The sequence below is a fragment of the Bos mutus genome, chromosome 13, assembly GCF_027580195.1.
Source record: "Bos mutus isolate GX-2022 chromosome 13, NWIPB_WYAK_1.1, whole genome shotgun sequence".
Taxonomy (NCBI): domain Eukaryota; kingdom Metazoa; phylum Chordata; class Mammalia; order Artiodactyla; family Bovidae; genus Bos; species Bos mutus.
In genome coordinates this window covers 55,001,269-55,024,070 of record NC_091629.1, presented here as the reverse complement: position 1 = coordinate 55,024,070, position 22,802 = coordinate 55,001,269, and the positions used below count along the sequence as shown (strand labels likewise).

General features: G+C 49.1%; 1 protein-coding gene across 7 annotated transcripts in view; it reads left to right on the top strand.

Moving 5' to 3' along the window:
• Positions 1-21,011, top strand: part of PTPRT (protein tyrosine phosphatase receptor type T) — a 1,153,310-nt gene extending 1,132,299 nt beyond the window's left edge. For all 7 annotated transcript variants that reach the window (XM_070381763.1, XM_070381762.1, XM_070381758.1 and 4 more), the window contains 4 exons: positions 9,844-9,969; positions 10,756-10,919; positions 12,475-12,610; positions 13,648-21,011. In XM_070381763.1, the coding sequence (XP_070237864.1) occupies positions 9,844-9,969; positions 10,756-10,919; positions 12,475-12,610; positions 13,648-13,701 (480 nt within the window). In that variant the 3' untranslated portion in view covers positions 13,702-21,011. The remainder of the gene's footprint in view (positions 1-9,843; positions 9,970-10,755; positions 10,920-12,474; positions 12,611-13,647) is intronic.
• The last annotated feature ends 1,791 nt before the right edge of the window (positions 21,012-22,802 follow it).

Genomic DNA, 22,802 nt, shown 5'->3' with positions numbered 1-22,802 from the left:
GGGCTTCTCATTAGAGTGGCTTCTCTTGTCGTGGAGCACTGCTCTCGGGCGCATGGGCTTAGTTGCCCCAAGGTATGTGGAATTTTCCCAGACCCAGGATCGAACCCATGTCCCCTGCATCGGCAGGCGGATTCTCAGCCACTGGACCAGCAGGGAGGTTTGACACATCCTCATTCTTAAACCCCACCTCGCTCCTCACGCTTGGCGGCCGGCAGCATGTCTTCCCCCCCTGTTGCCCCAACCACTTTTTTCCTCCCTCTACCTTCTCTCTCCCTCCTCCAGATCTTCCACCCCTCCTCCCCCCAAAGCCGTTCCCTTATTAAGCTGAGGAATCCAGCCATCTCTTTGTTATCTCTTTCTGAAACCGCCCCTGAACCTTTGCCTTCCACCCACCCTACCTTCCTCTGTAGATATTTTCCTAAACTCCCTGGTTCCTTCCCGGAAACAAGCTCTGATGCACCCATCATAAGAGTGAGTTTCCACCTACTATATGGAGTTGCAGTATTTATCTTGTGAATGGAGAGGTGGACGGAGGAGGGGGGCGCATGTGCTTTTCTCTCTGCGCCCCCCGCCACCCCGCCCTCACATCCTCCTCAACCCTAACAGTCTGTCTTCCTTACTGGCCACAGTATTAAACCCAATAAGATGTTTTGACCTCTTTGTGGAATTTATTTTAGGAAGTTTCATCATTACTGATCTGAATTTCAAAACCAATTTAGGTAACACTTTTCTCTTAAAAACACTAGTAATTCATTTCACCTTTAGGTGGCCTGGGATTGATTCCCTCCTATGGATCACAAGGACCTTGATAACACAGGCTTTCATTTCTGCAATCTGTATTACTTCTGTATTACTTGGCTTTTCCATTTTATCAAAGTACTTATTAATTAATGAGAGTCATAACTGAGGTGCACAGAAATACACTTGAGGATTGTTTATTCCAAAAATAGGCCCATATTGCCAGATTTAAATCATCAGAACGTGCTTATTTCAGCGACTAACAAGCTTTCTGATTCCATCAGCAAGAAAATGATGTCTGAGAGGCGACCTTCATGTTCGTTAGATTTCACGTGTGAACACGCACCCCCGTAGGACATCTTTCCGTGGCCCAAGCAGCAGTGGAAGTTACTAGGTGGAATAATGCATGGCAGCTGTTCCAGGACTGTCCACACAGGCTTCATGACTTTCGCTTGGTTTAACTTGTTCTGACAATAAATAGCCCAGAAGCACAGCCATTTCAAAATCAGCAGCAGCTGCTGCACCAGCATCCCTCCCTGACCCCCCAGGTGTGGTCATCAGCCCACCCGAGTGCATTTGCAGTGGCGAGGCCCTCCCTATGGGCAGACAGCACCACCCCTCCCAGAGGGATGGGTAAGGAAGAGAGGCGAGCCCTGGGATCAAGGTAGGAAGAGGCTGGGCTAAAGAACTGGACTCTACCGTGGAGACATAGCCACTTAAAGTCTCCCATCTAAGGAACAGAATACCAAAGTGTTTCTATGTGTGATCCCAGGTCAGCTGGGTCCTTGTGGGTCTAAAGAAGCAAGTGGGCTTCTTTGAAACCCCTATTTCCAGGGCCTGAAGAAACCATAAACTCTTCTCCCCAAGTTTCTATAACCGTTTGTTTCTTTTGTAAATTTAAGTTTTTTATGTAACTTTTTGGGTGAACTATTTTAATTAATTTTATTGGAGTATAGTTGATTTACAATGTTGTCTTAGTTTCTGCTGTGCAGCGAAAGCGAGTTGCTTATACAGACACACATGTCCACACTGCTTTACACTCTTTTTCCATAGCGGTCATTACAGAGTACTGAGTAGAGTTCCGTGTGCTATAGAGTAGGCACTCATTAGTTACTATTTTATATATAGTAGTGTATATAATGTCAGTCTCCCAGTTTATCCCTCCTGCCCTTTCCCCCTTCGTAAAATACGTTGTTTTCTACGTTTGTGACTCTATTTCTGTTATTACTCAGCCATCAAAAAGAATGAAATAACGCCATTCGCAGTAGCATGGACGGACCTAGAGACGGTCACACTGAGTGAAGTAAGTCCAGCGAGAGACAAATACCATATTATATCATGTATACATGGAATCCAAAAAACAACGGTACAGATCAACTTACAGAATTTTAAAGGTTACTTTCCATTTACAGTTATTACAAAATGCTGGCTGGATTCCCCATAATCCGTCCTTGTGCCTGTCTTACACCCAGCACTCGGTCCCTCCCACTCCCCTACCCGTTGGTGACTAGTAATTGGTTCTGTATGTCTGAGACTTCTTTTCGTTATACTCACTGGCTTGTTGTATTTTCTGGATTCCACGTGTAGGTGATATACCACACGGTCATCTGCAAACAGTGACAAGTTTTACTTCTTCCTTTTCCAGTTCTGATTGTCTTTTTCTTCTCTTGATTGCCATGGCTACGATTTCCAGTACTGTGTTCATTAAGTGTGGAAAGAGTGGGCGTCGTCTTGTTCCCCACCTTAGAGGAAATGTTTTCAGGTTTTCACTGCTGAGTGTGATGTTAGCTGTGGGTTTGTCCTATACGGCCTCTATTATGTTGAGGTATGTTCCTTCTATCCCTACTTATTGGAGGGTTTTTATCGTAAGTGGGGGTGTTGGGTTTCATCATAAGCTTTTTCTGCATCTACTGAGATGATCATGTGGTTTTTCCTCCTCGGTTGTTTACGTGGTGTATCACACGGATTGACTTGCAGATATCAAAAAACATCCTTCCATCCCTGAGATAAATCCCACTTAATCATGGTGTATGATCCCTTTAATGTATCATTGGATTTGGTTTACTAGTATTTTGTTGAGGATTTTTGCATATACATTTAATCAATGATATTGACCTGAGTGTTTTTTGTCTTCTGTGATATCTTTGTCTGGTTTTGGTATCAAGATGATGCTACCCTTATAGAATGAGTTCAGAAGTTTTCCTTCCTCTGCAGTTTTTTCGAATCGTTTCAGAAGGACAGATATTAACTCTTCTCTAAATGTTTGGTAAAAGTCAACTGTGAAGCCATCTGGTCCTGGAATTTTGTTTGTTGGGCATTTTATAATCACTGACTCAATTTCATTACTGGTAACTGATCTGCTCATATTTTCTGTTTCTCCCTAGCTTGGTCTTGGGAGATTGTACCTTTCTAATAATTTGGCCATTTCTTCTAGGTTGTACATTTTATTGGCATGTTATTGTTCATAGTAATTTTTTTTGATCCTTTGTATTTCTGTGGTGTCAGTTGTAACTTTTTTCATTTCTGATTTTGATTTGGGCCATCTCCCTTTTTTTCTTGATGAGTCTGGCTCAACTTTTACCAGTTTTATCTTTTCAAAAAAAACCCAGCTTTAATTTCATTGAAAATTTGTCTCTATTTCTGCTCTGATCCTTATGATTTCTTTAATTCTCCTATTGATAATTTTGGGGGTTTGTTCTTCTTTCTCTAGTTTCTTTAGGTATAAGGTTAGGTTGTTTATTTAAGATTTTTTGTGTTTCCTCAGCTAAGTTTGTATCACTATAAACCACTCTCTTAGTGTTGCTTTTTTCTGTGTCCCATATGTTTTAGATTGTCTTCTTTTCATTTTTCTCTAGATATTTTTTATTTCCTCTTTGGTAGCATATTAGCCTCCACGTGCTTCTGTTTTTTGCAGTTTTTCTTGTCGTTGATTTCTAGTCTCACACAGTGTTGTGGTAGGAACAGACACTTGATATGATTTCAACTTTCTTAAAGTTCTTGAATTTGTGGTCTAGCATGTGCTCTATCCTGGAGTTCTATCCTGGGCTTCCCTTGTGGCGCAGCTGGTAAAGAATCTAACTGCAATGCAGACCATTCCCCGGGCACTTGAATATAATGGATGTTGTGCTGCTTTTGGATGGAATACTCTGTGTTAATTAAATATATTTGCTCTAAGGTGTCATTTAAGGACTGTGTTTCCTTATTGATCTTCTATCTGTATCATCTGCCCATTGACGGGAATGTTAAAGTCCCCCACAACTATTGTGTTCCTGTCAATTTCTCCTTTTGTGTCTGTTCATATTTATGTTATACTTAGATGCTTCTGTGTTGGGTGCATATTTACAACTGTTGTGTATTCTTCTTGGATTGACCCCTTGATCATTATGCTGTGCCCTTCGTTGTATATTGTAACGGTCTTCAAAGTATTTTGTCTGATGTAAGTATTGCTACTCTGGATTTCTTTTGATTTCCATTGGCATAGAATACCGCTCTCCATCCCCTCACTTTTAGTCTGTATGTCTCTCTAGATCAGAAGGGAGTCTCTTGTAGGCAGTATGTATAGGAGTCTTGTTTTGTATCCCTTTAGTCTATGTCTTTTGGTTAGAGCATTTAGTGCATTTACATTTAAGGTACTTATCAATATGTATGTTTTTATTGCCTTTTTAATTATTTTGGATTTGTTTTTATAGGTTTTTTTTAACCCCCTTATGGATTCTTTTTTCTTTTTTGTGTGTATAGATTTTTGGTTTGTGGTTACTATGAGCTTTTTGTATAGTAGTCTATATGTGATTATTTTAAGTTGACGATCCCTTGCTTTCAAATGCACCTTTAAAACCCTACATTTGTACTCTCCTCCCCTCATGACTACTGTTTTTGATATATTTTATATTGCTTTGTGTATCTTTTAACTGCTTATTATGGATATAGATGGTTTTACTCCTTTTATCCTCCCTAATAGCTTTGTGTGGGGCTGATTGCCTACCTTTATACATGTTTGCCTTTACTGGTGAGCTTTTGCATTTTGTAATGTTCTTGTTTCTTGCTGTGGCCTTTTTTTTTTCTCCTAGAGATTCTTTAACATTTGTTGTAAAGCTGGTTTGATGACGCTGATCTCTTCTAGGTTTTGGCTATCTGTAAAGTTTTTGCGTTCTCCATCAAATCTGAATGAGAACCTTGCTGGGTAAAGTATTCTTGGCTGCAGGTTTTTCCCTTTATCGCTTTAAATGTATCATGCCACTCGCTTGTGGCCAGCAGAGTTTCCACAGAAAAGTCAGCTGACAGCCTCATAGGAATTTCCTTTCTGTTGTTTCCCCCTTGCTGCTTTGAGCATTCTCTTTTTATCATTTGAATTGGTGTGTCTTGATGTGCTCCTCTTTGGGTTAGTGCTGCACGGGGCTCTGCTCTTCCTAGACTTGAGTGATTGTTTCCTTTCCAAGGTTAGGGAAGTGTTTAGCTATTGTATCTTCAAATAAATATTTTCTCAAATATTTTCTTCAAATTTTTTCTCCTCCTAGGATCCCTATAATGCGAATATTAGTGCACTCTGTGTTGTCCCGGAGGTCTCTTAAACTGTCCTCACTAGCTGCTGGTTAGCCTATTTAGTCATGAGGCGACAGAACCCTAGGGGGTCTTCTGGGCTAGTGCTGGCTCACTGGTGGCTAGAGTCAGGGTCTTGAAAATTTTCAGGCTGTTACCTACCCATTGGCAGAGCCAGTTCCTGGCTGCAGAGCCCAGGGATGCCCAGGCTTCTTTCAAGTTTGGGGGGGCGGGGAGGGCACAGTTCCTAACACAGTTGGGTATAGGGTTCTGGGTACCCCAAAGCTTGTATTGGTCTGCTATTGGGTAGGGCCAGGGCCCACAGGCTGTGGGATCGTAGTTTTCTTGTATCTGGTGTTTGTCCCCTCGTGGGTGAGGCTGGTCTAGAAGCTAATTTGGGCTTCCTGCAGAAAAAGGGATGGGTCTGCATCCTCACCTGTTCAGTTGTCTGGCCTGAGGCACACTGGCATCTGCAGGCTTTTGAGTGGGGCTGATGACCCAGAATGGCAGCAGCAGTGTTCACACAGCAGAATGCTCCCCAGGATGGCTGCCACCGGTGTCTGTGTCCCCAAAGTGAGCCAAAGCTGCCGCCCCGCTTTGGCCTTGCAACCCAGTGTATGTGAGATTGTGTGGGGACCCTTTAAGAGAGAGGTCTCTAGTCCTGTGGGACTCCCAGAATCAAGCCCCACTGGCCTTCAAAGACAAATGCTCTGGGGGATTGTCTTCCCAGACCCTCAGGCTGGGGAGTCCAACATGGGGCTCAGAACCCACTCCAGTGAGAGAACCTCTACAGTATAATTATCCTCCAGTTTGTGGGTATGGGATTTGATTATACCCCAAGTTCACCCATTATGCCTCTTTTCATTATGAGTCCTTCTCTGTGTCTGTAGTTGTAGAAGATCCTTCCAGTAGGTCCCAGTCTTTTTCCCTGGTGGTGGTGGGTCTGCAGATAGTTGTGATTTTGGTGTGCTCAGAAGAGGAGAGGAGTTTGGGGTCTTTCTACACCACCGTCTGAGTCGCTGTCCTATAAACTGTTGATGCTTATGTGCTCATGGTCTGGTCTCAGCTCCACTCTTAAGTCATCAAGGGAGCAAAACTCAGCTTCTCACTGACGTCTACAAGAAAACCATGCACACTGAGCATTGTCTATGTTGTTATAAATTTACTTAATGTTTAGGAGCGGGGGCAGTCAGATGACACCCTGACTCACCTTCAGCCCTTTCAGTGGTTTTTCCTCTTCCATCCCTGGGTCCCTCTCCAGAACCACCCACAGGCCTCTCCCCTTTGACATGCAGAACAGTTCCCAGAACCTATCCCAGATACCATCTGTCCCCACTGCTCCATCAGGCTGGCTGGTCAGGAATTTTCACAGGGGCAGTCCTTTGACTATCCGAAAGAGAAATTTTCATACAGGCTGCTAAGTGGGAAGGAAAAGACCCTTTACTTTAGCCATCTTGTTTTGCGTGGCCCTCTCCCACACCACCTAATAATTACAGCTGCCATTTATTGAGTGCTCACTAGTTACAGATCCTTGTGCTAAGTAGGCACATTCAGGTTCACAGCCATTCATCACTTAACCTGGAGAAGCTAAAGGTTTGGCCAAGTCACTCAGCTAGAGAGTGACAGGGCTGGGATTTGAACCCAGGGTGCTTCAGCCAGGAGCCCCATTAACCTTCTGCTAACTGCATTCACAGGCCCAAATGGTGGTACCCACTGAGGCACAACCCCAGCACTTGGACACAGGACGGTCTTGAGCTGAACCTTAGAGGACACTTCTTACTGATGAGGATCATTTCCCCGCCCCCCAAAGGCCCCCAGGAACAGCACACTGGCTTCCCCCATTCCCACTCCCATGGCTAGGTTAGGTGCAGCATCCCAGGCTTGGGGAGACCCTGATGATCTCTGACAGCTTAGACACCACATCTGCCCACCCATCACCCAGCTGAGCATCACCCACGCCACTGCTGATGTGGACTCACAGATTAGGGAACTCGAGTGAAAGGCCAGCTCCGATGCAGCATCAGAAGTACCCTGCAACCTTCCCCAGGCCTCTGGGCAAGATGGAGAGTGACCTGGAAAATCAAATGCAGAGATGTGTCCCAAAATATAGGAGTCTTGTTTGAGGCAGAGTAGAATCTATTAGTTTGAGAAATTGGTCTGGAAATCTTATTAAAAGAGACAAATCATCCCACATTCTCTCCAGACTGAGAATATTGGAGATAATAGACTTTCCTTGACACTTCAGACCCATGGAGCTCATGTCAGGATCACAGCCAACCTCTGGCAAGGCACAATTCAAAGCAGGTAATAAAGGCAATTATTTTTTTTTAAATTGGCAGTTCTGATTAATTCTGATTTCTCCGGCCAGCCACAGACTTATCTGTACCGGTCCCTCGTTACTGTGAAGGTTGAGGGCATAAGAGCCAATGGCAAAGAGAAATGAAGTTCAAGCTGTGGATTTGTCATTACTGCACAGCCCAGCAGATGACTGTCCAGCCACAAAGGCCACTGTGTCCAGCACTTTCCACCTACACACACGCACCCTTTCTCAGTATTATTTATTAGCAGCCAGTGGGGACGCCGGGAAAGCCAGGCACCATTGCATCATGAAACTTAATCTTGCTTACCTTTGCCATTTAAGACGGGTGATAAGAGGAAGACTTCTTCAAATCTGTACATTAGCTATGATCATTACTGCTATTTTTGTTGAACACTGCAAGGTTCGAGAATGACATGAATCACTGGAATGTGGTGGGTGCTGGCACCCTGCTAAGGGCTTTCTTCCCACGTGTTTTCTCTTTATCCTGAAAGCAACCCTACAGGACAAGGGTTGCCAATGTTCTCTGCAGAAAGAAACAGATAGGAAATACTTTAGGTTTTGCGGGCTCTGTGGTTAAATCTACCATTAGAGCTTGAAAGAAACCATAGAAAATATGTAAATGGAGAATATACCTGAACTTCCTTTACAGATTCAGACAGCTGGCCAGGTTTGGCTAGTGGGCCATGGTGTGCGTGAACAAAGGGTATTCCTAAGCTGGAGTCTGGGCCCCACAGCTGGGAGACATGTTCTTCTCCTCTCCCCCCCACAACTCATCCATGCTGGCTCTAGTTCTGGAGGAAGGACAGAATCAAACAAGGTTTTGCATGTGATGCCCAGGGTGAGTTGGCTGTCAGCAAAAGAAACACTGATCACTTTCAGGAAACGCCTGCCTCCGTGGTGGCTGTGAGGAGACCACCAGATTGCTGAGGTTGCTGTGGGTTCCCTCTGTCCATTTAGCTCCTCATCTGCAAGCTCAGCCGAGGCAGACCCCACTGAGACTCCTGCATCTCCAAACCTTTAATGCATCTTTGAGTCTCAGCTACATCTTCTGGGCAGTCCTCAGATGAAAAGGCTTTCTAAAACATGGCCTCTTCGTCCATGCTGGGGTGGTCCCCACAAGCCTGCAGCCCAACCTTAGCTCTCCTCTGTGCCCTGGACAGTGTCCATCTCTGATCACACCTGGGAGTTGCTATAGGCAAAGATGCCTATAGGCATCTCAACCAGGATTTGAGGGATCAGGCTTTGCCTTTCTCTGAGCCACATCCCCTGCCACCAACCTTAACATTCTTTCCTGAACTAAAGTCATCCAGTGAGTCAACAGAGACAGGGGCATCAAGTGTCTGTCTCTTACTCTTGATGACACTACAGACTTAAGAGACAATTTAGGATCTTAGACCAGACTCTCTCAGTCTCTGCACTATGAGACGTGGGGCCAGATTCCTCTCCAGAACACCTTCACAGACACTAGAGGGTATTTAGTGGCATCCTGACCTCTACTCATTAGATGGACATTTTTGACCATCAAAAATGTCCCCTGGGTGACAAAGCAACCTCTGCTGAGAAGCGTCATCTTGGGGTGAGAAGCAACAACTGCTCTTTGCTCCCTGCTGCAGGTTCTAATTTCCAATTCCCCCCAAAAGGAAAAACAGCAGCCAAGCTCCCTCAGCACCACAGTACCACGTTACATTAGCTCTTGGTGCGAGGTAAGCATAATTAGCCCCATTTTACATACAGGAAAACTGTGTCACACAGCTAGTAAGCAGCAGAGACTGGACTTGGACCCAAGCCTGTCTGATGTCAAAACCTACATATATATTTAAATCTACTCATGATCTGATGATGAAACGAACGCTCTGAAGGTTTTCCTAGAATGGAGAGAAGTTGTAGCTGCTCTTCCCTCAGTGTTCTAATCCTGACAGCAGCGTGTCAAGGTAGCCTATATCCTCCCCATTTTACAGATGGGGAAAACCGAGGCCCAGCAAGCCTAACAGATGGTTTGAAATCAGCACAGCAAAGATGTTTAAGCCCAGTGTTTCTGTGTTCAGAGCTCTGACTTTTCAAACCTGCCCCCGCAACCCCCCCCAAAAAAAATGGTGGCTGTTGCCCAGTGGGAAAGCTGAACCTGATTTCCTACACAGTACTCTACCTTTCTAGCCAGCATGTCCCGCAGGCTCGGGGATAAGTGAAACCGACACCCTGCCCCAATCCATGTCCTTGGCCTCTTTCTGTGAGCCCTCTCCTTGCCTCAGCTCTGCATGCAGTACTGGCCTGAGAAGACGTCGGGGTGCTACGGGCCCATCCAGGTGGAGTTCGTCTCGGCAGACATCGACGAAGACATCATCCACAGGATATTCCGCATCTGTAACATGGCTCGGGTGAGTGTCCGGCCACTGCTGCGTCCTGGGCTCCTCCTTCCGAAACAGATGGATGCTGCTGGGGAAGTCAGTGCTATGCTCGCCTGATCCCCCGTCCTCAGGGAAGTGATGCCTCTGCCAGTTCCGGCTCCAGACCCAGCAGTGGTTCCCACACACAGAGCCACACAGGGGGCATCCAGCCAGCCATCTGCCTGTTCCCTGACACGCTGGCTGCTGTGTAGACAAAACTTCTCAGAGCACGGTGCTTCCCTGCCGTGCCACGCGGCATGGGCATGAGTTAATGCAGCCTTTGAGTAGGTCCAGTAAGCTTTGGGCTAGCTGGGAAGTAAGTTGGGAAACAAGTTTCTTTCATGAGGAATTTCACTGCTGGGTGAAGGAGTTATTGGGTGGGAGGGAAGAGCTGAGGGGCTAAAATGACCGTGGTCTTTACTAGAGGCTCAGGGTGAAGAGAATTCAGTTCCTGTCCTCTCAGAATTCACTCACGGGAAAGCAAACTGTGTTTTGGCAGATGAACAGCAAGGAGAAAGAAGAGTCCCGCCCACTATTCAGGGAGGCTTTCCTAGCAAAAGGGACACTTGAGCTGGGTTTTGAAGACCGCATAGAAGTTTTTCAGGTAGAAGAGGGACGCAGGGCAGCCGGAACAGGAGGATCAGTACACAGAGGTGGGCGTGGGGCTGGCGTGTGACTCTCACCGTGAGGACGTTACGGCTTAGACCCCGTTTACCCCATCTGTCACTGCAGTGCTGCAGCCCCAGCAGACCACCCTGACAGCCTCTCTGTTCTCAGCCCCAGGACGGGTACCGTATAGTCCAGCACCTCCAGTACATCGGCTGGCCCGCCTACCGGGACACGCCCCCCTCCAAGCGCTCTCTGCTCAAGGTGGTCCGACGGCTGGAGAAGTGGCAGGAGCAGTGCGACGGGCGGGAGGGCCGCGCTGTGGTCCACTGCCTGTGAGTACGATGGGGAGGGCTCCGGGGCAAGGGGGCGGTGGGCAACAGGACACCCTTGGTGCCGCCGGCCACAAACGCCGTCTTAGGCGTCCCAGGCTATACCACGCCCTTGTGGGCCATTCAAGGCATTACAGTCCTTCCATGGACTAGGGGTGCAGCCATAAAGCTATCTGTGGGACGTCCTACTCACAGGCATTCCCTTTGCTCCTTAGAATTTAAAAGGGTTTGGGGAGAAGTGATACGAGGACCTCATTCTTTAAAAAGGAAGTTGAATCAAGATCTTCCCCATTGCAGAACACTATTTCTGGAGCAGGTAGAGTCAGTAATAACATCTTGCCCCAGAATTGAGTTCAGTTGTTTCAAAACCAGGAACTTGTTCAAACAGGCAGTGCACACCTGGAGCGCTTAAGGGAGAGGTGTGAGGCAGGGGAGGTCCCTGCCCACTCTCGCCCGTGGGATTGTTTCTTAGCCTGCTTTTTTTGCAGGAGTACCTTTTTATTCATGTCTTCCCTCACCAAGGTAACCAGCAGTTTGAGCTGTAGGAAGGCACAGGGGTGTCCTCCTGTCCACAGGGACCTTGGCATCATCCTTGGAGGGCAGAGACGCCGAAACAGACCCCGAAGTACAGGTGCTGGCCAATGAAGGGAGGGCGACTGTCTGCACTTGGAACATCTGGCCGATGAGTGTCCTGTGGATGAAACATCTGGGAGGTTGCCTGAGAGACTTAGTTTCCATCCAGATGTTCTTTAGACACAGACCATTACATGAAATCATTAGTTGCTCTTGGCAACACGCCCAGGAGTTCCAAACCTTGCAGATTCCTAAATAGACTTTCTGTAAAGAGCTGGAGGGGTGTGTCCATGAAGATGACTTACAGGGCCTCAGAGAGAAGGTGCGATGGAGGGATGACCCTGCCAAGAGCCCTGTATCTCTATTTATACATCCCGAGTTACGCAAGATGTCCTGATTGAGAAAACAGAGATGAGGCCTCTCTCTCAGGATCCAGCATCTCACACCCATCCCAGCCCCACCCGAAACCCAGTCTGGCTGACCCGAGGCTCACAGAGCCGTGTCTGGTAGCGTTGTCCTTAGTGGATGGGAAGAACTAGAAGCAAAATCACATGCACCCTTCCGTGGTCTTCGCTGGGTGTGCAGGTAGACCCAGAGCATCCTTTTGGCCAAGGAAGCAGGCAGCACATGTCCAGACACTCTTATCTGTCTGCCCTGGGGGTTTGGGTCCATGTGCCATGGCTGATAGTCACATGCTCCTAGAACCAAGGAAACATCAAGCTAAGTGAACTCTCCAAGGCCATCCCCTTTATGATACGAATGAAGAACCTGGGGCTCAGACACAGGAAGTGACGTGCCCAAGGTCAAAGCAGGTTCATGGCACAGATGGGACTCAACTATGGCTTGGGCTTTCCAGCACCACCTTCCCTTGCATTTGCCAGGGCGGGCAGCCACCCCCGCCCCCACTGCCGCAGACATGGCCTTGGGCTCAGCAGGTGCCTGAGGGGTACCCAGGAGTCTGCTCACCTCCTTCCTCTGTGTTTAGGAATGGGGGAGGCCGCAGCGGAACCTTCTGCGCCATCTGCAGTGTGTGTGAGATGATCCAGCAGCAGAACATCATCGACGTGTTCCACATCGTGAAGACATTACGGAACAACAAGGCCAACATGGTGGAGACCCTGGTGAGTGGCCGAGGCTGTCCTCTGAGAGCCAGGGGCTGCTGGTGGTTCCCTGGACCTGAACAAAAGAGCATCCAGAAGGAAAGACAGCGGCCACTGCTTCCTGAGCACCTGCAGGCCCGCCCTCTGCACCCACCTCACCTGCTTCCCTCCCCTCCAGCCTCTCTCCTGCAGAGCAGTCCAGATAGTCCTCTTGGCGCACGCTGCTCTGTGTTAGTTTCTTTCCACTCCAGAGGGAAGTATCACTCACTCTGGTTTAGGGGATGGGATGCTGGGTTAGTAGAATGTGAATTATTGAGTTGACCAGAACATCCATTCAGCTTTTTCCAAAAGATATTGCCCAAATGTTCATTCCAGTTTTTCTGTGCTATGTTTTTGATTCAGTCCTAAACCTATTCTTGGACTTCCCTGGTGGCTCAGATGGTAAAAAGAATCTGCCTGCAATGCAGGAGACATGGGTTCAATCCCTGGGTCAGGAAGATCCCCTGAAGGAGGAAATGGCTACTCACTCCAGTATTCTTGCCTAGAAGATGCCCCAGACAGAGGAACCTGGCAGACTATAGTCCATGGGGTTGCAAAGAGTCAGACACAACTGAGCAACTAACACTTACTTTACTTAAACCTATTCTCATTAACTTTTGCTAATAATTACCATATAAAGCATCGAGCTAGGATATCGTAAAGGACAGGAAGAAACTTGGTGGCAGAGTTCCAAAGGTTAAGACCTGGTGCAGAGATAGAGACATGCCATACACTGAGAACTTTAACATGAGTCTTTACATCTATGCCAAGTGTGGTCTTAGCGAAAGTGAGGGCCTGCTCCAAGGCCGGTCCACAGGCCAGCAGAAGCATCCTGTGTGAGCCTGGCAGAAATGTAGACCCTTGAGCCCTACTCCAGATTAACTGAATCCAAATCTGTGTGGACATTTTGACTCGACTCTTAGTACAGACATAGATAACATTCTCCACACTCTGAACTAAATGCACTTTCCATCTCTCGCTCATTGTCTCTTCTCCTTCTCTGCCTCTCCTCCTCTCAGGACCAGTATAAATTTGTATACGAGGTGGCGCTGGAATATTTAAGCTCCTTCTAGCCCGATGGCTCGGGGAACCTGCCAGAGTCCAGAGGCTGCTGCGGCCAAGCCCCCTTTCTGTGAACGGCAGCGACTGGGCTCAGGGGCAGCACCCTGCCCGACTCCAAGGAGAAGACTGGCGGTCCTGTGGTCCACGGCGGGCTGGCACCTTCCCAGGGTCTCCGGGTGCTGTGGAGGCTGTTAACCCCGACAGGCCCCGGCGTCTTTTGCATACCCCACCAGCCACGGGCCCGTGCAGAAGTGCACCCTGAGCAAGGCCGGATTTTTCAGTGCCCAGACCTCTTGCTTTCGCTCTTTTCAGTTTGTGACTCTCACGGCAAGCCGGCTGTGTAGGTGCGGGTGGCTGTGACTGGGCTCATGGGGTCACCGCTCTGCTGCCCCCATCATCTCCTCCCGGGACCCCTGGCATTGGACACCCACCGGTCTGGATCACTGGGACCTCGGATGCTCCCGAGTGCACAGCAGAGGCCCCCACCCTCCTGCCTCACCTGCATGGGGCTCGGCCCAGCGCCACTCTGTACCCCTCCCCCAGCCCGGGGCCTTGACCTTCTGCCATTCCCAGGCCAGCCCCTGTGTCCGTGGCTCTCCTGGATCCAGGTTTCCTTGGCTTGTCTGTGCTCGATGGGGCAGGGTGGGACTGCAGGGAGCCTGGCTGCCCTCCTCTCTCTCTGAAGAAGGACCACCTCCCGGGGCAGGGCTCCGGCTGGCCCTGTGTGTCCTGGGCGGTGAGTCCTCGGGGAGGGATGAACAAGATTGATGATTTTCCAAAGTGTATGTGAAAAGAAACTTTCTTTTGGAGGGTGTAGAGTCTTAGTCTCTGATGTCAAAAACTGGTGGGGAGGGAAGTTCGGTTGTGTAGCTGTAAGACCAATCTCCTGGGCCTATTATCTCCCTGGCAAGGTCCCCAAAAGGTCCCCCCACCGAGGGACAGCACAGCGGCAGAGCAAGGGGAGTTTCGTTTGGGGCTGACAGATTTGAATGCCTGCCTAGAGCAACCCAGCTGCCATCTCAGAAAGGGTCACTGTGGACCCAATGATACTCCGGTTTAAAACAGACCTCGGGGTTCGGGCCTGGGGATCTTGCCCAAAGTGTGGGTCAGTCGATGACAGGGAGCCGACTTTGACTAAGCGTCTACTATATGCCGGACTTGGCATGTTCCACCCCCATCCTACCCTGGGAGCTGTTCACCTGTGATCACCCTGATTTTACAACTGAAGACACTGAGGCATCTTCCTCAGGTTTCCAAAAGGCAGATTATAGTGGTGAGACTTGTACTGTCATCCTTTCATAGCCAAGCAATTATTTTATGGAGGGAAAATGAGGCCAGAAACTTCTGAGCAGCAAACTCCACAAACGGCAATGTAGTTTTTCTGACGCCCATGTTTCTGGGAAGCTCAGCGTTTCAGATGTGTTTTAGTAACTCATTCCTGGCTCCCCAGGAGAGCTAGTCCCATCTCATACCTTGGCCAGTGAAAACTGCTCCCTGGGCCCTCAGACCCTGAGGTCTGCGAGCCAGGGACACAGTCTCGTCTACCTGGGTCTCTAGCTGGTGCTCTGGTACAGTACCTGGCAGCCCGGGGTGGCCTGGGATCCAGGACGTGCCATCGTGGAAGCTGGTCTGGCCCTAGACAGGGCGTGAGCAGCACAGGTTTCCCTCAGAGCTCACTGTATCCTGGGGAAACAGAACCTCAATGCAGCATCAAGTGTTATTCGAGCCTCACGGCCAGGCTTTCTAGAGGAGGTGACATCCCTTCCACCGGGTAGAACAACGAAGAGAAGGAAATTCAGGCCAAGAGAACACGTGCAAAGACACAGAGGTGTGCAGAATCCTTGGGGGTGGGTGAGAGGGTGGGAGGTGAGCCCAGTCGGAGCAGAGCCTGGTGGCGCTGGGGCCAGGGTGGAGGGAGCGGCGAGCCCCACCAGCAGGGCGGACTTGGCACCTGTGGGCAGCATGGGGCCCGGGGAGCTCTGAGTGATGCGCTCAGCTCGGTGTTGAGGAGGCCCCCTCTGGGGCCAGTGGGGCTGCCTCTCTTCCTTTCATCAGACACTGTGAACACATTCCCTTAAGCGTATCCTTTTTAATATCACATCTATTTGTCTGTCTGCTCATTGTTTGTTGCTGGAACAAAATACGCAGTACTTTAAGAGGCCCAGCTTCTGTGAAGAAATCAGGATCTCTGCTATGTCACAGAGCAGGGGGAACCAAGCCAGACCCCAGGGCCCCTGAGGATGGAACACAGCAGGAGCTGCTCCTGTCGGCACAGGTTCCGGGGCTGTCTCGAAGCCCAGGGACCCCAGACTCGATCAGGAAAGAAGCCCCGCCACAAAGCCTGCTCTTCCCTTTCATGGCTCGTGCCCTGGTCCCAGGCCCCCACCCCACTGGGCCTGCCGGCCTCCCCGGCTCCAGCCTGCTGCTCCAGCCAGCACTCCCCGGCCTTCCCCAGCCTTCAAGAAGCCTGTAGCACAGGAAGTCAGCCTGCTCTATACTTCTCCCTCAGATCCGGGGCTCATCTGTGCACAACAGGAGCCAGGGAGAGGGGTGGTCTCCAATACAAATAAACCCCAGGATTTATTCTGCTCGGGAGGGGGTGAAATTGCTGGCAGATGAAATGACAGTGGCTTCTACCATTTCAAATGGTAGGAATTTAGAATGTGACTTCCAGGAGAAGGAAGCTTGTGAAAAGCACAGAGCCTCATGGGTCTCACCTCCTGGATGTGGACCCTGTTTGGAGAAGGTAGAAGGAATTAACGAGAAGCCAGGAACTGTCCCACCTGCGTGCATGTCTGGCCTACACAGCTTCAAGATGCATCCTAGCTGTAACCTAACTCGTCCTCTCCTCCTTCTGGTGTGAAGGTCCTGGGGCCAGGGGCTCTGAGCCTCCAGACGGCCACGGCGCGCCTCCCTTTGTGGGAATGGAAGGCATCACCTTGCTTTTCCATCTTCTCTGTGGATGTAGCCCAAGTAGCGGCCTGCCTGCCAGGTATCACCCATCCTGTGCAACCAGCAGACCCTGTGCTGGAGACTGATGTGAGCTCACCCAGTTCTCCAACACCCCTAAGATGTGCTTTCAACTGTCCCCATTCTACAGATGAGGAGACTGAGGGGAGAAATCACTACCCCCCCCCCCGCATTCCACCACAGCTAGTAAAGGAGGGAGCCAGGGTTTAAATTGGTTCTTTTAACTTCAAAGACAGTCTCTTTCCACTACTGTGTTTCAGATTTTCCCATGACGGGGTGCACGGGGTGGAGGTGGGAGGGACCCTTAAGAGCCAAGACTAGAGTGAAGCAGGCCCAGTGGATCTCGCAAAACCCAAAGCAGACAACAACAAGCTCAAAACTCCAGTTTCATGTTTAACAATTCATATAGTATTTGCATTCTTCACTAATTTAGCCTGATTTGACAAGAGTGTACCAATAGTTTTTTAACCACATGTGCCTGATCCCTCATGTGGCTTTGCCCCCCTCCGCTCACTACGATGTCCCTAGGGAGTGACCGCCCAGTCTGAGAGGCACAGTGCCTGGCCATGCTGCTCCCTCCTAAAGCCGATGCCAGACTTAAGCTCAAGTCCAGCTCACCTACTGCCCCTGGTGTGGGGTTTCCCTGACCTCACTGTTGATGGGCTGATCTCAAGTCTCCTTCAGTTGCATACTAGGAAAAAGAAAGCTTTGACATCTACTATAATTACAGACATGCCCATCTGGAATGGCAAAGGCTGAGCCCATAAAACCCTAAAGGGAAAAGAGAAGATGACACTGTCCTTCTCAGCAGACTCCTGAATCCTGGGTCCTCTAGACAGTGGTGCCCTCTGTCCACATGGAATCGTGCAATTGCTAATCTGGCCCAATCTGAGGACACACTTCACACAAGGGGCTGGAAGCCTCCCTGTACTTCAGCCCTGCAGACTCACTGGGATGTTAGCACATACAGGGCCCTGGAGGGGGTGCCACCAGGAAGCGCAGTTTACTATGGCACAGTCTCTCCCTTGTTGAGACATTGGGTTATGGTAGAAAGCTCAGTCTTCAGTTCTAATCTAGCCCAGTCATTTCCTGGCTTTAGAATGTTGAACCAACTAATCAGTGGGAAAAGATGTGGAGAGAGAAGCCTCAGATGGGCAGAAGTAGGCAGATTTGGGGATCTTTGGGTAGGAAGACGGGAAGGCAAAGCCAAGACATTAGGACCCAATAGGAATCCTCAGACCCAAGAATGCATAGCGTCTGCTGGGCAAAGTGGTCACCTCTGTGATGCAGTAGAACAGGCAACAGGGAGGGACGGGGCAGAACCACTTGGAACAAGGATGCTGCTTTAGAACAAGTCTCCTTCTGGGAGAAAAGATGATTAATGCTCCCCGTGACTGATCGATTGTGTTCGTTCATCACTGGGTCCCCGCTGTAAGCCAGCTCTTTGGTGTGTGTCCTTTCCGTGATCCAGATTTTCTCAGGACAGTGTGAATACCTGTTGTGTGCAGAGGGGTCAGTCTAGCAAGGATGCTGCAGAGAGAATGAGGCACAGGGAGGAGCAAACAGGAGCGTATCAGGTCATCTTTGCAGGAATAACTGCCCAGCCCAGATCCAGTGACACTGAAGGAGATGGTAGTTCCCCTGAACCTCATTGCCTTAGAACAGGTTGAAGAAAACCACCTTCCTTTAGCCTGCATCTGGCCTCTCCTGGGGCATCAGCAGCAAGCTGAGTCAGGAGTAATGCTCTGGAAAACACGGGTGAGCCCGAGGGTAAGATGAGCTCAATGCTAATCCTGAACCATAAAGCCAACACACTGTGCTGGGCCAAGATCCCTGGGGATGGATGGTCAACCTAAGCCGCAGGGAGGAAGATGAGACATGAGTCTCCTGGATGGCCCTGACTTGCCTTCCCCCCGTCATCTAACTAGTCTGAGCTCCTTCTCAGCCAGTGATGCCAGCTCAAATCACAGCCAGATACGACAGGGAAGTGAGCAATGCGAATCCAGCTGGACGGAACCAGCTGAGACTCAGCCTTGTTTCTGGGTCCCCATGCAAGGGTTCCATGTTGGAGCTGTCCACAGAGACATGCCTCACAGTGATAAAATGCAAGCCTTGGCTTCATCTAGCCAGGATCTGCCTTTGAGGAACAGCAAGGAGAGACGTCAGTGGCAGAGAGCAGAGGGGGCTCCAGTGTCTCAGAACCACGGATATGATCCTCAGAAGCACAGAGAGATGTCTAAGCCATATTTGCACACATGCGTGCACTCTTCCGGTTTCCTGGGGACCAGAGGTAGGTTTTCGTGTGACTCTGGCTGGTGTACGATACTTGCATAGATACCATCCCTCCCACCTACCTCCAGAAGAGGTGGAAAGGAGACCATCCCTCCCACCTACCTCCAGAAGAGGTGGGAAGGGTCAGAGAGGCCACACACACCCCCTCAAATCCACCCATGAAAGATCCCCAAGATGCAGAGTCAGCGCCTATAATGGGAGACCACAGACTTCGCATCCTAGTTATCAAGAGATTGGGGTAGTCACTGCGGCTGACGCAAAGGTGTAGAAGGACTCAGGATGGGCATACTACAGGAAAAGGCTGTTCAGGCTGGGTTACCGTGAACTTCCATAAGTGTCTGAGAGTTGTTCTTAGCAGTGGAATTTGGACCCTGGTTCTTGGTAGAAATGCCCAGAGAATGACAGTCTAGTGTCGTTGGAGTGTAGGACAGAAAGGTATCGACATGAAGGTCTGGAGCTCAAGGTAATTAATTTATGGTTCCTCAGTGGGTGGGATGCTTAGAATCAAAGGAGGAAAGGGAATATGAAGCAACCTGTCAAAATTGCAAAACTGAGTTTCTGTACACTTACTTCAGTGCCTTTGCACTTGTGAATATAAGTCAGTGGGCCCGTTTTGTGATGTGCCCCTATCTCTCCTGTGGAAGATTAATGGTGTAAGGTGTTCTTCGGACCAAAGCTTCCAGGGCAGTCTGAAGGCTCAGAGAGGCAAGGGGTGACTTCCCAGGTCAGATCAGACTTCTGATGGGTCAGGCAGAATACCAGTACCCACACCCTCCGCAGGCCTGCAGACAGTTAGATAAATTCTCATGGTCACTCCCATGAGCGGAACCAGGACCAATGGGTGAAACCTCATAGCTCTAACAGAAGACCTGCTATCTGCCAGAGAAGCTGAGCTGCCCCATCTTAGGAACTGTCCAGCAAAAGCCAGACATCCTTTTAAAGGGAAGAAGGAGCTTTGCTGAGATGGCCTTTAGGTTTCTTCCCCCCAGATGAGTGAGATGCTACAGAGCTGGGACCTTGCTGGAATGCCTTCCTTCCTGCAGAGCACAAAGCCAAACAGGTTGTGCTCACTTGTGTGAGCTAAAGCCCCCAGTCCCCTGCTGCCCCCCACCCCGCACGGGCCGAGAGGCTGCTCTGGCCACACATCCAGGCTAGGTATAACCAGAGAGAGTATACCCAGAGAGAGCAGCTGCTGTGCCACAGAGCCCATGCCCACCAAGATCTCTGATGAGACCAGTCACAGTGTAGACCCACTGGCCCACAGGGCCATCACTGACAGCAGAATCAGTAACGGTCCAAGCAGGACCCAGAGCAGGGTTTTGCGCACCACACACCTTAACTCCAGAGGTGACGTCTACACCCCTCCCCCATACCTGAGACCTGCTAGAGCAGACTGCAAAAGCACAGTGACTCAGCTGACAGATTATCACCATCCCCAGTACATCCCTTTCATTGCCAGACAGACCCTGAACTAGCCCAGGCTAACCCACACTGGTGATCAGACTTGAAAGCACTTTCTACCTTCACTTTCACCCTACATCTCACTAGCCAATGAAAGGCAGAGAGTCGGGGCATCTGCCATTGCCTTGGCTACTGACACCATTGTAGCCCTAGAAGGGCCATCACGGGGTTCCCATCAACTCCGGGGAGACTGACGTTTTCACGTCCACTGGGCACATGATACTGCATGAGACCAAAGTCTCCACACTGTCGGCAGCCTCCTCCGTGAGTCCCAGCGGCCTGCACTTGTACAGTTTGGGTGTTTGATAGATAAAGCACGTATGAGAAGAGAAAACAAAATAAATCAACTTAAAAAAAAAGCCAGCACTGTGCTGTCAATGTTCTTTTTTTTTTTTCCTTTCCAATTCTAGCTTAAAAAAGCAGAAGGTAAATAATGTCAGGTCAATGAATATCAGATATATTTTTTGACTGTACATTACAGTGAAGTGTAATCTTTTTACACCTGCAAGTCCATCTTATTTATTCTTGTAAATGTTCCCTGACGATGTTTGTAATATGGCTGTGTTGAAAATCTATACAATAAAGCTGTGACCCTGAGATTCATGTTTTCCTAAATCTTCGCACTGGTGTCTTCCTGAGGTTGGGTGGGGTAAGGTAGAGACAAGTTGAAGGAGGAGGAAAAAAGCCTATTATGGACTAGATTTTTTTCCGATTAAAAAATTTTAGGCCACACCCTATGGAATGTGAGATCTTAGTTCCCAACCAGGGATTGAACCCATGGCCCTGCACTGGGAGTGTGGAGTCTTAACCACTGGAACACCAGGGAGATCCCTGGACTGGATTTCTTTAGGTTCATTTAATCATCACATCAATGATGCAGGAAATATGTATTATCCCTTACTTTCAGATGAGAATAGTTGAGGTTCATGAGTATTAAGGGATTTCCCAAGATTCCATACTGCACCATAAAAGAGTTGGGTCTTAAATAGATTTTCTCAAGTGGAATCCACAGAATGCTGGCATCAGAATCACACCAGAAGCTTGTTCAACAGACAAATGAAGACCATACAGAATCACAGTTTTGGGAACTGAGTACTAACACGCTGCCTGAGCATATCAGCTAGCTATCGCTGTGTAACATACCACCCAAAACTCGGCAACAGTCTTTCACGGTTGTCGACTGAAGTCTGAGCTAGGCTCAGCTCAGCTAATCTCTGCTGGCCCACTCGTATGTCAGCCAAGGGCTCTGCTCGGGGCCAGGCTTGCCCAGGCCACCCTGGCTGGTGCATATCTGCTCCTCGTGCCTCACCCTCCTCCTGGGACCAGCAAGTCAGCCTCAGCGTGCGCTTCTCCTGGTGACAGCGGGAGCATGAAAGGGAAAGTCCACGCACCAAGTTGTTCTGAGTCGTGTCTGTAACATCCCATTCAACAACACTGGCTGCACGGCATACTCAGAATCAAGAGGCAGGGAAAGATGCCCCACCTCTTAACACAGACCTTACTTCTCAATGTTGCGATAAATGTGGAGACTATGTCCCAAACTGTTGGTGCCAGGTGCATGCGTTAAGCCTGTCATCATCTCAGAGTGCGGGCCACAGACCACCCACATCAGTTCACCTGAGAAACTTCTAAACATGCAGAGTCTGACTGAGTAGGTCCAGGATGGGCCCCAGGAATCTGCCTGCTTAGCAAGTGCCCCAGGTGATAGTAATGCCTGCTGAAGTTGGGCGAGCATCTTCAATATACTCTCAGAAGGGGACAGATAGGGGACAAGACAAATCAGATCCCAAACTAGAGTGTGAAACTGCCAGCCTCTGACACACATGATGCAGTGCTCTCTGCTTTCCAGGTGAGCAGAAGGAAGAGCTGCAACCAACCTCTTGTTATTGGCTGGTTCCCTAGTTCTTTGTATGTATCCAGACGTAAGTACAAGGGGCGTGTGAGCCATAGGGCCAGAACCCAGGTTCACTTTGTTCTTGCTCAGTCTTAGGGAGCCTGGCAAGAGTTCTCCAATCTAAGGGGCCTCTATGCAGTACTGGAAGAAACACAAGCTGGAATCAAGATGCCGGGAGAAATATCAATGACCTCAGATATGCAGATGACACCACCCTTAGGGCAGAAAGTGAAGAGGAACTCAAAAGCCTCTTGATGAAAGTGAAAGTGGAGAGTGAAAAAGTTGGCTTAAAGCTCAACATTCAGAAAACAAAGATCATGGCATCTGGTCCCATCACTTCATGGGAAATAGATGGGGAAACAGTGGAAACAGTGTCATTTATTTTTCTGGGCTCCAAAATCACTACAGATGGTGACTGCAGCCATGAAATTAAAAGACGCTTACTCCTTGGAAGGAAAGTTATGACCAACCTAGATAGCATATTCAAAAGCAGAG